Source organism: Citrus clementina, unplaced genomic scaffold, assembly GCF_000493195.1.
Source record: "Citrus clementina cultivar Clemenules unplaced genomic scaffold, Citrus_clementina_v1.0 scaffold_5, whole genome shotgun sequence".
Lineage (NCBI taxonomy): Eukaryota > Viridiplantae > Streptophyta > Magnoliopsida > Sapindales > Rutaceae > Citrus > Citrus x clementina.
The window spans coordinates 18,702,757-18,716,630 of record NW_006262201.1 but is presented as its reverse complement, the minus strand read 5'-3'; the positions used below and the strand labels follow the sequence as shown (position 1 = coordinate 18,716,630).

The 13,874-nt window shown below is 38.3% G+C and overlaps 1 protein-coding gene across 1 annotated transcript; it reads left to right on the top strand.

Annotated features, from left to right (window-relative positions):
- Window positions 1–1,310: 1,310 nt before the first annotated feature.
- On the top strand, window positions 1,311–5,810 carry LOC112098001 (alpha carbonic anhydrase 8-like). The gene is made up of 3 exons (XM_024183595.1): window positions 1,311–1,487; window positions 4,823–4,923; window positions 5,489–5,810. Exons 1-3 carry the CDS (start codon window positions 1,311–1,313, stop codon window positions 5,808–5,810), a joined length of 600 nt encoding a protein of 199 aa, XP_024039363.1.
- The last annotated feature ends 8,064 nt before the right edge of the window (window positions 5,811–13,874 follow it).

Genomic DNA, 13,874 nt, shown 5'->3' with positions numbered 1-13,874 from the left:
AAACAATTTCATCAAAATATAATAAGAACTTAAATAAACTTATTGAATTGAAATCATGCATTGATATAACAATAATAAATAATACTGCATAAAATCAATGAAATTATAACACTTATAATATCAAATACCGAATACCGAAACTATCACCAATCAAGTATCCAAGGAAATAATCTTGTCATACGCAAACCTCTACAGACGGTGCAATGACATACTATCTAGGTACTGTCATGTTTGAAGCTATATGGATAGACAAAGAAGTGCCTTCTCATATCTTATCATATCTCATACCCAGATCTCCACAGATGGTGCAATGATGTACTATTTGGTACCATCGTATCCTGAGCTACATAAGTTATCTTATATCTCATCATATCTGTGCATGCATAATCTAGTTCCCAAAATATAAAATGTGCCCAAGTACACAGCCCAAAGCCTCTTTGTGTACTCAAACGGGACCCAAAAGCTTTATATGCTATCTGTATCTTTGTATATGTATCACTATTATCATCATAGTGCATGCAAATGTCTCCAAAAGGCAAGAGCGCACAAACACACGGTCTTTATGTGTGTTCAGACTAGTCCCAAAGGCCTTTCATCTCAAATGTCTCACTGTATTTGGAGAGGAAGGATATTGTCTAATGATTTTAAAAACAATCTTTATATTCATATTCATATAGCTTTTTTACCATACTTTAAACCATACTTTTTTTTATTAACACATTTGAATCCACTTTTCTCATTTTTTAAATACTATCATGCTTTATTCAAAGTCGATACATAAAACCATTAACCATACACTTTTTAATAACAAATCAATATGTGAATAAATCCATTTGGAGAAAATCACTAAATCCGAGTATTTAAAATACTTATTTCACAAACACACTTTACTATTATAACAAACTATGAAAATAGGTTTTGTATATTCCACTTACAGTGACGATGCTCAAGCTCGGGTATCATCAACACTTGCGGATTTGTTCTCATTTGCGTTTCCTCTTAAATTAGGAAAACGACATAATTATTTTTCATAAATACGAAATACAACTAACAAACTCGAAATAAAATTTATCTCAAATAAACCACTCCAGCATCTATAAAATTACTAAAATACCCCTGCATCCATAAATTACTAAATTACCCCTCAATCATAAATTTCTGAATTACCCTCAAAATTGTAATTACTAGCCTATCCTTAATTTAAGAAATTACTAAAATATCCATGAAGTAAAAAATTACAAAATTATCTTCAAAGTTTGAAATTACCGAAATGCCCTCACCAATCGATAGTGATCGGAAATCAAGCGACGATGGTCAAGAAGCTTGGATTAGATGATTTTGGCCTATTTGACTCCGATGATGGTAGCAGTGAGCTCCGACATGCGACGGCGGCTCCAGATCGAGTTCCTAAAGTTGCGAATCCTGCAACGGCCGATCGAAGGCAAATCCGCTACAGGATGGTCGTGGATGGTCGGAAGCAGAAGGTGGTGAGGTTATGAGTAATACCCAGCTAGTAGCATCCACAAACATGGTATACTTGTCACAGGAAATCGTGGCTTCGATCGGTGGCTGTCTAATCATTTTTTGATAGCAGAGAAATGGTGGTCGACTTTTAAGCTTTCAATCCGTACCTCCCTTGGCGGGTAGGGTGGTCGAAAATTGAAGATAAAGGTAGGTCGGGTTGATTCAACTTGGTCGTAGCTCTCTTTCTCTTCTCTCTTTCTCTTTCTCTCCTTCAATTTATAGAATTAGTTCCCTCTTTTTTTTTAATGCTTAATAAAAATTAAGCTAATGTTAAACCCAAGAGTTGAAACAACATATGTCTACACAGCCATTGGATCATGTTCAAGTTGTCTTGATTTCATGTTGTGACAAATTTAAATTATTCTAAACATGATCTATTTATTGAACCCGTCAAATTTTATGACCCATATTCATTTACTCATATCGACCAAATGAGTCGCTTCAAATTTACCCATAATAATTTGTAATTAATCTAATGACTTTAAAAAAAATTAAACCAAAAAGGAAAAAATAACACACTTAATTTTGAATAATAAGTGCATATGTTACAATCCTCCTCCACTTATAAAAATTTCATCCTCAAAATTGGCACATCTGTTGAGAAAAAATGAGGAAATAATATCTTGTTAAAACCCATCATCACCCTCACCAATCCAAAGTCTTGGCAACAAAGGCCGTAACACATCATACTCAATGAGAACTCGAGCTGTCGAGGGCTTATTAATAACAGCAGTGGCATGGTCCACCTGTAAAGGCATACCAATAGCATTCGCAATAAAAAAAATAAAGCATTTTTGCAATGAGTGAAACACATAGGTAAAGAAGGTAAAGACTCCCAAACAGGAACAACAAGATATTTCTCAGAGCACTTAAAAGATGTAGACCACTTAAAAGTGAGTATGGACCTGCGACTAATATATTAGGTTAGCCTAACCCAAATATGAGAGTAATCCTCTTCAAGCTGAAGCTTAATCAATACATGTCTATTATGGGTGGGTTGGAAATAAGGCCAAAGTGAGGGGTGGAAATGGGTAATGGGTTAGGGCTGGATTTTGGACTCCCTGGAAGGTTGGGTTTTGTGTCTAATTTTAGGTTTGGGAAACTGGGTGTTGGCTAGGGTTTTGTCAGTTATAGCTAGGGTTTGCTAGATACGACAGCTGATCACAGTTTTGAATAGCAACTGTTGTTGTGTTAAAGTTTGATGAGGAGGGAAGCCGTGGGTGAGTGTGGAAGAGCAATTGTGACTACTGTGTGGGGGCCGGCAGGCTTATGGTGCCACTAGCAGCAGCCAAGAGAGAGGCAACGAGTGGTTGGTAAGATATATAGCAGGTAAGATTTAAGTTAGTCATGGCTTGAAGATTTCGGTGTCTATGAAGTGGTCCAATGACGACATAAGGGGAATCTAACAGTGGAAAATTACTATTTAGTGGCGGCTGGGACAGGGTGAGGCAAATGTGGTGCCAGCGGTATATGGGTGGTGTTAGCAGTGGCCAAAAAAGATGAAGCAGTGGTGGGGTTGTTTGGAGTTTGAACACGCGAGGATAAGAGAGATTTCAAGGCTAAAACAAAAGATTCAAGGAGAACAGAGGAGAAATCACTAAGACTAAGCAGAACATAATTTATCTTCTTATTTTCTTGTTTTCATTTATTTATAGGAATGTATTTAATGGCTAAAACTATTTTTATTACTGTTTTATCACAAATCATGAACTAAATTTTATTTTGGTTGAGTGACAAACAAACTTAATGGTTAATTAACTTATATATTTGTGTTACTTTGTATTTGTTATAGCATTTTGTCTTAATTTTACTTATTGCAATTCTCTATTTCGATTGACCACACATTTAATGGATACTATCTTAGAAGGAGATTAAAAAAGGTCTGATTTAGTAGAGCAAATTAAGATAATACTTGGTTTTAGATTGGATTTCCCAAGTTGAGTTAATCTTAATTTGAATAGGGTCATGCTTAATCTAAAATTAGTGAAGAACTAAACATAGGAATTCACTTTGTAGGGCAAGTAGAATCTAAAATGCATAATGTTATATCTAATGTTAGCATAACAACTTGTCACTGTTAGGTTGCATTTAAATATAAGATATCCAACAACCGACAATCGAAGATGCATAAGGGATTCTACCCAGTACTGCAATAGATGTTGCAATAACCAGATCTTAATTAGAAAAACAATCAATATCATTAAGTGAGTTTAATCACTCAACTATTCATTTCTCACTGATTACATCCTCGAGTTTGGCTTGAGAATTTTCCTTCTTGCATTTTATTTACTGCAATTTTATTTTATTTAGTTCAATGGTTTCATTAATTATCTTATTTTAATTTAGTTTGAATTTGCACTGTTAAGATTACTATAGCAAATCTGATAACATCAATTCTTGTGGAGACAATCTGAATATTCATCAGTATATTACTTGTTGTGTCCATTTGCACGTTGACACCTATAACAATAAAAATCATCCAACAGTATTGGATTGGGGTTGAGGATAGCTGCAGGATTAGTAACAGATTCATAAGAGTCTTTAGTGGGTGGGTTGGAAGTACAGCCAAAGAGTGAGGGGTGGAAAAGGGTCATGGGTTAGGGTTGGATTTTGGATTCCTTGGAAGGTTGGGTTTTGTGTCTAGTTTTGGGTTTGGGAAACTGGGTGTTGGCTTGGGTTTTGTGAGTTATATCTAAGGTTTGTTGGATGTGGCAGCTAATCACAATTTTGAATAGCAACCACTGTGTTGTGAAAGTTTAATGACGAGAGAGGTCGTAGGTGAGAGTGGGAGGGCAAAGGTGACTATTGTGTGGTGGCCGATAGGCTTATGGTGCCACTTGCGGCGGCTAAGAGAGAGGCAGCGAGTGCTTGGTGAGATATATAGCAGCTTGGGTTTATGGTAGTCATGACTTGAAGGTTCTAGTGTCCATAAAGTGGTCCAATGACAACATAATTGGAATCCAGCAGTGGAAAATTGTTGTTTTACAATAGCTGGGACAATATAAGTGGTTGGGCTAGGTCGGAGTGACACAACGGTGTGTAGGTGGTGTTTTTTGGAGTCTGAACATGCGAGGGATGGCTGAGGTTTTGTGGGTATGTTGGGGCCTGTTACGATGGCAGTGAGAGCAAGATTGCTTAGGGGTTGGTCAAAGGTGGCAATGGAGGTTGTTTGGCAGCATCTCTGACTGCAGGAAAAACGGCAGCGGTGCGCTTTGAGTTTTGGGTAGTATTGCGCGATCTAAATGAATTGATATGTAACAAAGTATCATTTTGTGCTCTGGCATTTTGGGTTTGCCAGTTAAGGACTGATTCAAAAGGTTTGGGAGGTTCTAGGTGGCCAGTTAAGGTAATAGCTGAAGGGATAAAAGGTTTGGATACCACATTTCGTTGGGAATCTATGTGAGTTTCTAATGGAGGAAAGGAGGAAGAGTAGTCTGAAGAGGTAGAAGAAAACATCATACAAGCTATTGGTTGTACGATCGGTGTTGAGTTTGGGATGGGGGATGGAATCTCAGGTTTACAATGCCTTGCAATCCATTTGAGTTCTGTTTTGTAAATGGGTAACGGAGCTGGTGGAGGTGGAGGATCTCTTGGTGATTTGGAGAAAATCACTAAATCAGTTTACGAACTGAACAGATTGAGACGAAAGTTGACTCCATTACTGCACAGATGCAGCAGATCCACCACAATCTTCAATCCAAAATTACTCAACTAGATTCAAAGTTACGAATGATGCTTGCTCAAAGATACTATGGCTCAGAATTTGACCAAAAAGAAAGCGAAATCAGACGCTTAAAAGCTGAGCTTGATCAGATTGAATATGAAAAACAAGACCTACCGTTTTTACCACTTCGCCTCCTATCCCTTCCATAGGTCCAACTTATCATCCATTTGCCTCTATGCTTTCCCCTATAAAACAGTATGACCCTTCCAAGTTATTTGACATGACTCATACTCTTTTCAGAGACAATCCCTTACCACCACCACCTAAACCTAAACCAAAGCCTAAACCTCAACCACGCCCCGTCAAAATTCATCAGCCACCCATGTCCATTCCTGGACAACAGTCCCCACCGCCCGCACCTCCACTACCACCTCAATCCCAACCTCAACCTCAGTCCAAAGACAAAGAACCCATGCACCAGTATAGTGCCCACACCGTAGATCCATCATCTACTCCAGATGATCAAACTTCTACTCAGACTTCTGATTCAAATCTAGCCATTTCCAACAGCCATACTGAGTCTGACACAGAATCTTCAGTATCCACTAGTGACTCTGAATAGTCCTATGCTAATATCACCCGAATCTTGATGGCCCAACCTGATCAACCTGATCACGGCCAAACCTCTCACACAGAACTATATGTTGATATTCCTTCATAAGTTAAAGAAGACATTCTTGAATCCTCTACAACACACCAACCCCCTCCAACCCAAGCCCAGCCCGGTCCAACAAGTCAAAAATCGTCCAATGGTCCATGGTTCATATTTGATGATCTTCCATCTCATAAATGGCGAGAGACACTTACTGAAATGTCTACTTGGATTGACCTCCAAATGCTACGGCTCGGAGCAACGACTCAATCAGTCCTTAGAGAATTTGCTACTCTTTTTACGGGTGCTCTAAGAGATTAGTTTGATTCTTTAGGCCAATACAGACAATTACAATTTGTTCAATTTACCAGAAGTCTCAAGTGCCCTTGCGGTTATTCATGATCAATTCCTTGGAGACCCCTCTGTAGTTTTTGAAGCTGCACGATGAGACTATCTCAACATGAAATGCTGCTCACTCAATGCTAAGGATCTTGACTTTCATTACAAACGAATGTCCTTGCTGTTTTATAAGCTTAATGGCTTCAATGAGCCAACATTAAAGCATGTCTTTCTGGCTTCCCTTCCAGAAGAGCTCCAACCCGATATACAACGGCAACTCACCGCCTTCAATCTCATCCTTGACAACATCTCTCTTGGCAAAATCTTCCAGATTGCCAAAACATGCCTTGACAAACTTTGCGATCAGAAACAGTTTTTCAAAGACCTGTTGAGAGATAACGAACCATTCAGGAGTGCTTGCAAGAAGCCCTATTTACATATCAAATGTAAAAAGAAAAAAGATTGTGATTGTAGTTCTAAGAAGAAAAGGCATTTTCGGAAATTTACAAATCCAAAATCTTCAGAAAAAAATCATCTTCCTCCAGAGAATTCAAACGAAAATCATCAAGCAGATGTTTCATCTGCAAGAGGAAAGGTCATTATGCTAAAGATTGTCCCAACAAACGAGAGAAATCCATCCGGCTAGTCAAACATCTTCAAGCCACTACAGACTACTCTCCCGCGACGGAATAACTGGAATTCTATTTCTCTGAGCAAGATGAACCCAATGATGAAACCGTGTTCGCATTATAAAATTCCTCTGATGACTCAGACAGTGATGTGTCTCAAGTTATCTTCCACCAACAATTACTGCCCCTTGACACTACTGTTCCTATACCCTCCATCAAACTCCATATCTTGCCCTCAAAATTCTAAAGGCCCATTCTAGCAATTGGTCTCATAGATACTGGCGCCCAACGCAACATGGTAAACCCCAATATCCTTCCACCTAAATACTGGACAAAGTACGAAGAAAATTTCAGGGCCGTTAACGGGAAATTTTTCACTACCTCTTTGATTACCAACAAACCCATTGGTATTTAAATCTTCCCAAATTGTGTCATTTGGACCAAGGTTATCGGTTCAACCCTTCCTAATAAGGACATCTTGTTAGGATTTGACATACTTCACCAAATCACACACCTCTAAATCATTCCCACTGGAATCCGAGTCAAGTCCATGTTCAAACCATTCACAGACATTCTGAAACTCTACAATTTGTCTGACACTCCCCAGTCCTACCAGGATATTTCATCCCATCTTTTGCGTTTCTGTCCAGAGTCCCATTCTGAGTTCACCCATCCAACTCCATTGTGGAAAAACCCGTCTTTCTTCATTAAGTTACCTTTCAAACTCAATGAAGACATTAACCCGACCAAAGCTACTCATCTGGGAATGAGTCATTCTGACTTACTCCTAGCCTAAAAGGAATGTTCACAACTGTTAGCCCAAGGTCTAATCGAGCCCACAACTTCTCAATGGGCTTGCCAAGCCTTTTATGTTGAAAAGCATTCTGAAATTGTCAGAGGAAAGAAACTCTTAGTCATTGACTATCAGCCCCTAAATATGTTTTTGCAAGATGACAAATTTCCTTTGCCCCGACGACAAAGCATGTTTACTTTTCTCAAAAATGCCCAGATCTTTTCCAAGTTTGATTTAAAATCAGGTTTTTGGCAATTAGGCATTCAACCCTCAGAGCGTTACAAAACTGCCTTTTGTATCCCAAATGCCCATTATCAATCGACAGTCCTTCCCTTCGGCCTCAAAACTGCCCCATCCATTTTTCAAAAATCCATGGTCAAAATCTTTCACCCTATCCTGCATCATGCATTAATTTATATTGATGATATCTTGCTTTTTTCAAGATCACATGATGAACATCACCAGCTGCTGTTAACTCAATTCTATGATATTGTCCAAAGTCATGGAATCATGCTGTCTGCCAAGAAAAGCACCATTGCCACGGATAACATTGAATTCCTTGGTATGATCATAAAGGACGGCCATTATCAGCCAGGAAAGCACATTGCCCAAGAGTTGCTTCACTTTCTAGATCAGGAACTTTCCAAAAAGCAAGTTCAACAGTTTCTCGGCATTATCAATTGCATCAGAGACTTCATCCCACATGTGGACCGCTATGCTCACCACCTCTCGGCTTTATTGAAAAAGAAGCCCCTAGAGTGGAATGCTGACCACACAACTGCTGTCATTACCCTCAAGCAAATCGCGCAAAATCCGCCTTCCTTAAAGTTAATTACTGATGGAAAGCGCATACTGCAGACAGACGCAAGTGATGAATCATGGGGTGCCATCCTCCTCGAAGAGATCCATGGCAAAGAATACTTTATCGCTTACGCTAGTGGACAATTTTCTGACACCCAGAAGCATTACCATAGCTTGTTCAAAGAAATCTTAGCGGTAAAGAATGACATCAAAAATTTGAGTATCATCCTTCCCCAATATTCTCAATTTCAAAGGTAAAACTGTCCTAGAAAAGATGTTACTCCGATTAAAAGATTAGTTTTCCAAATACGATTTTTCGGTTAAGCATATAAAGGGGTCCCAGAACCTCATCCCTGATATGCTATCCAGACTCTCAAAACCAGAAAACCCTCTAACCTTGATTTCCACAACATACCAATTTCCAATCATCTTCATGGCCACATCACTTCCAACAGAAGCTCTCACCAAGAAAACTTTTCCCCTTGACAAAACTTTCTCTTTTGTCTTTGCTATCCAAGAGTTTGCAAGGAAAGCTGTTTTCCACTTCTTCATGAAAGCCTACCTTTTGGCAGACTCATTTCTATTTTCCACCTTCCACCCAGAAAATCTGTTCCTTACAGGTTTAACCCTCGCTCCGTTCAGGGAAATCACTGAAGATGAGTTATGGTTCATCTGGTGCCTAACTGTTCTTTATGCAACCAAGCTAGTCCTACCAATCACTCCCACTTTGAGCAATCTCCTTAATCCAGACAAAGCCACCTCTCTTACCTGGACATTACTTGAATGGTTCTCCCCAATACCATGGTGGAGAAAGAAGCTACAACAACTGTCAGAGATTTACAATCTTGAACATATGCTTGCCTCTGAAGCACAATTGTTTACATTAGTATTTATAATTCACAGGCCATACTTCAAACATCTAGACACAAATCTCTTTTGGACTCAAGACCAGGTATATGAATGGTTTACCGCACCTCACCCAGCTGTCATTGACAATGAAATCCAATCCAACCTGCACAACTACCTTTGTCAATTGAACCACCAAACTCCACCACACCGGGATATCTTTCACACCTCCTTAGGACCACAACATGACCTCATCATGATCCCCACTCCATCCGCCATATCCAAACCAAAGTCCACAGGAATCATCATCAAATAAGAAAAACCAGACTACACTGACTTCCTTTACCAAGACTCCCAAGACTCATGGGAAGAATTCCTTCCTCTAAGCCAACATCTCCAACAGTTTCCACAACCAACCATGTATGAACCAGGATCATCATCCCAACCCTCCAAAGTTGACAAGGCCACTCAGATGCCAAGCCCCAAGTCCCAGTCATCACCCCCCAAGCCGGGATACCGAAGCGATTGCCCTTATCCACCTTGCCATGGTCCCCACTGTAAGCATCCAAAGCTCTCCAAAACCTTTTTCCCAAAATACAACTGTGACACTGACCCAGATGAAATAGAAAGCTCATCCGAAGACGACTACATGAATCTTCGCTCTCCATAAAGTAGTTTGTCTTGTTGTAATAATTATGTTCCACTTTATGGTTTTGTCCTGTATAATTATTAAGGCTTGCTTTTACTTTAAGCTTTTGTTTTTGTCAAAGTCATGCTTTAATTATTAAAGCACCCTTTGTCCTTTGTAATCATTAAAGCTGTCGTGATGTGTCTTTTACTTTTTCTTTTGTAAAAGATAGGGGTCCTGTCCTATCTTCTCTGAGAATTCTCCTATATAAAGAATTCTCCCTTTGCTTATAAGATATAGAAGTTTTCGAAAAAAGAAAAATCTCGTGTGTTTCCCTAAAACTATGAATTTCTAAACTCTCTTCTCTCTCTGCAAATGAAGATCTAGAGAAAGAAAAGGAATAAAGAATTAAATTTGTTCATTTTAAAACTTTAAGGAAGTATACTCTGCACTTGCCTTCCAGTAAGGATCCTGTGCATCAGAAAACTTATGATGATTTCTTAAACGGTTTGGTACCCTGTTTTAAAGACTAAGGAAAGTCTGTTTTGGGTTATATGACCTTAAAAGAAAAGTTTTAGGTTTTACTACTGCGCCTATCCTGGTATCAGGAGATCATAACTGTTGAGTGTTATAAAATGTATATTTATAAAGGAGAAAATCGTCATTTTACATTTCAAGTCTTACTAACACCCTTACTTTTATGTATTTAAGCTTCTTGTGATTTAATTACGTGTGTTTTATTTTAATTAAGTATTTTATATATTTTAGGGGCATTATGGTCATTTCACAATGAACGAGAGATCAGACGGCAAAACGAACATCACTTTTGAACTCAGGACAGTCGAAAACCTTAGGAGGAGCTTAAAAGAAAAAATGGCACTGTTCACATGTACGATACTATTCACATATACGGTACTATCTACGTTACTGTTCGATGATGTGGCATTGACTGATGAGGTGTCACGATCCTGTTGGACTAAAATTCTTATGCACTGTTGATTGGTGATGTGGCAGCATGTTAGTGGACCAAAAATTATGCGTACGGTACATGCATGTACACAGAATTATTTTCAACCAAACCGCGTTACTGTTCAAGCCGGGTCAAACTGTGTCAATGTTCAAACCGCGTACTGTTGACTGATGACGTGGCGCAATCCTGAGCGTCCAAATTGTTTTTAATTCGATGGCCATGATTTACTCAATGTATCTATAAAAATGGGGCCTTCCCCCCTAATTTGGCATCTCTGAATCCATTTTTGGACTCCATTTTCTGTAATTCCTTCTCCATCTTGTATTTTCTATGTATTTTAATAAATTCCTATTTTACCCCTAGTTAAATTATGAGTAGCTAATTTTCTTTCAAGCTTGGGTTGAAGGTGAAGTCTCAACATGTGTCATGGGCTTTATTTGGTAAATTTACTTTCTCTTCCCCTCTAATTTTTGTGGATGATTTGACTTTTCGTTGACAAATAATAATAATCTTGTCTAGATACCACCTTGGTTTCACCAGCTCCCTAGTACAAGGTTATTATTATTTGGCACGATAAGCCCTTATCACCATATTAATTAGAACGTGGTTCATGAGGTGTGGAATCCCCCCTCATGATTTAATTGGCATTAATAAGAAATATTTAGCCCATGGTGCATGTTGATACGGATCCAGATACCCAAGTACGTCATTTTAATAGATTTTCCTTCAATTCATTTCCGCCATTTTAATTCAAATTTTAGGATAATCTAAATTACATTCGCCACAAATCCAACCACCCATTTAGAAAAATTAATTGTACACACAATTAAAATCCACCATTAATCTATTCTACAATAGATTCGTGCACTTACGAGTTCAATAAAATTTGCACAACAATAACCTCATCCCAAACTTACTATCCAGATCTCCAAAACCAAAAACTTCTCAGTTCTTCTGCATCACTTCTCAGATTTCCTTCCCGATTATTGCCATGGCTAGTTCACTCCCTAAAACAATCCTCACCCAGAAGTCCTTCCCACTCAACATAACTTTTCAATCACCACACCAGATCCAAGACTTCGCCAGAAAATTCCTTTTTAGGTTTTTTATGAATATCTACATGATGAGTAAAGAACCTATGTTTTTTCCTAGTTTTCATCCTGATCACCTTTTCCTTATAGGATTAGTAATCACACCTCACAGAGATATTATTGAAGATGAACTTTGGTATACATGGTGCCTTACTATTCTGTATGCCACAAAAATGGTTTTCCCAGTCAATGATTCAGAGTTTTCCACTTCTCTCACCTGGACTCTTTTTGAATGGTTTTCGCCATTACCATGGTGGCCCAAAAAGCTACAACAGATTGCTGACACACATCGTCTTCTAGAATTTCCAAACTAAGAAGGAAAACAGTTCACTACTGTTTTTATTATCCATCGTCTATACTTCCAGCATCCTCATACTAAAGATTTTTGGACACATAATCAGAGTTATGAATGGATCACTGTTCCTTACATTGCATGTCTTGAACAAGATTTCCAGATCAAAACTTTCTTAAAAAACTTCCTCATGGAACTCAACCGCATTCCTCCAGACCAACCAGATATCCTTCATACATCTCTTGGACCAAAACATGAAATGTTCATGATCCCCACACCATCCTCACATTCTCAACCTTCTAACCGAGGAATCATCATAAAGAAGAAAAGCCAGATTACACTGACTTCTTATTTCAAGATTCCCAAGATCCTTATGAAGATTTTACCTCGGTACTTCACCATCACCATATGAATTCCCAGGATCATCTTCTTCTCCTTATCCACCATTTTCCTCTCAACCTGAGTATTTTCCTCAGCCAACCCCTCCATCACCAAAAGGTCAATATTGCCCTTGGCCATGTGTTCCAGGATGTTCTCATCCAGAAAGAATCTTCAAAAAAGACAAAGACCCTGATCGTGATCCTGACGAGACAGAATCATCATCTGAAGGTGCCTCAATCTCTCTTTAAGATATTTGTCGTCTTGTAATAATGAGTGTTTTAGCTTTTGCTTTAACTTTTTAAAGTTGTTTGTCATTTTGTAATGAGTGTGTATTTTAGCTTTGTCGCCACTAAGTCTAGCTTTTATAAAGCTATGACAGCTGGATCTACCCTTTTCCAGCCCTTGTATCTATCACTCCTTATGTCTATATAAGGAGATCGTTTGAATAAATAAGATAAGAGATTTTCTAAGAAAAACTTTCCAATCTGTTCTACTCTATGGATAACTAAAACTCCATTTTCTATTATTAATTCAAAATTCCTTTAGATCTAGAACTCTTACCCTTGTTCAATATATGTTTTCTGCAAGTATGCTCTGCACTTGCCTTAACAAGGATCCTGTACAACAGAATGCAAATAACCCTGCTCTTTCTTTAATCTAAGAAAAGAGACAGAATCCTATCTTTTAGACTAAGTGACCAAGAGAGTCTATGTCTAGCAGGATTGTTTAGGTTCTTAGAAAAAAAACGAGAGATATGGAGTGTCTGGTTTACCTGACCACATCACTCTTAGTAGTTTCCCTAGTTGGTATCGAGATACGGAGTGTTTGGTTTACCTGACCACATCACTCTCAGTAGTTTCCCTAGTTGGTATCAGAGCCTAACTCTAATGATGTTGGTATAGTATATAGAGTTTGAAATCTTCAGGAGTTAAGAATTAAATAATAGAAAAACATATTTTCATGGCTTCATCATCATCCTCAGCTACTGTTCCTTCTTCATCTTCTCCAATTACTTTATCTTCTACTCTTTCTTTACCAAAATCTTGTACTAAGCAAACAACAAACAACAAACAAGATTGAAAACCTTGTTGAATATTCATATGTTCCCGAGTCTACCCAAATTAATGAATCCTCCTTACCACTTATCAGCCCATACAATAAGTATAAAAAACCCTCTCTTTTACTAAGACCATCAAAACCCTGATTTCTACCAAACGCCCCTCTCCTAAAGAATATATACAGTCATCCAGACTAAACCAGTGTG

What these genes read in the sequence shown, in the direction of transcription:
- LOC112098001 (XM_024183595.1), top strand. Translation starts at nt 1,311, where the DNA reads ATGGTCAAGAAGCTTGGATTAGATGATTTTGGCCTATTTGACTCCGAT. An exon ending in ATGGTCGGAAGCAGAAGGTG is followed by an intron (nt 1,488 to 4,822) that starts GTGAGGTTATGA and finishes TGGGTTTGCCAG; the next exon opens with TTAAGGACTGATTCAAAAGG. An exon ending in ACATTTCGTTGGGAATCTAT is followed by an intron (nt 4,924 to 5,488) that starts GTGAGTTTCTAA and finishes TACTCTTTTCAG; the next exon opens with AGACAATCCCTTACCACCAC.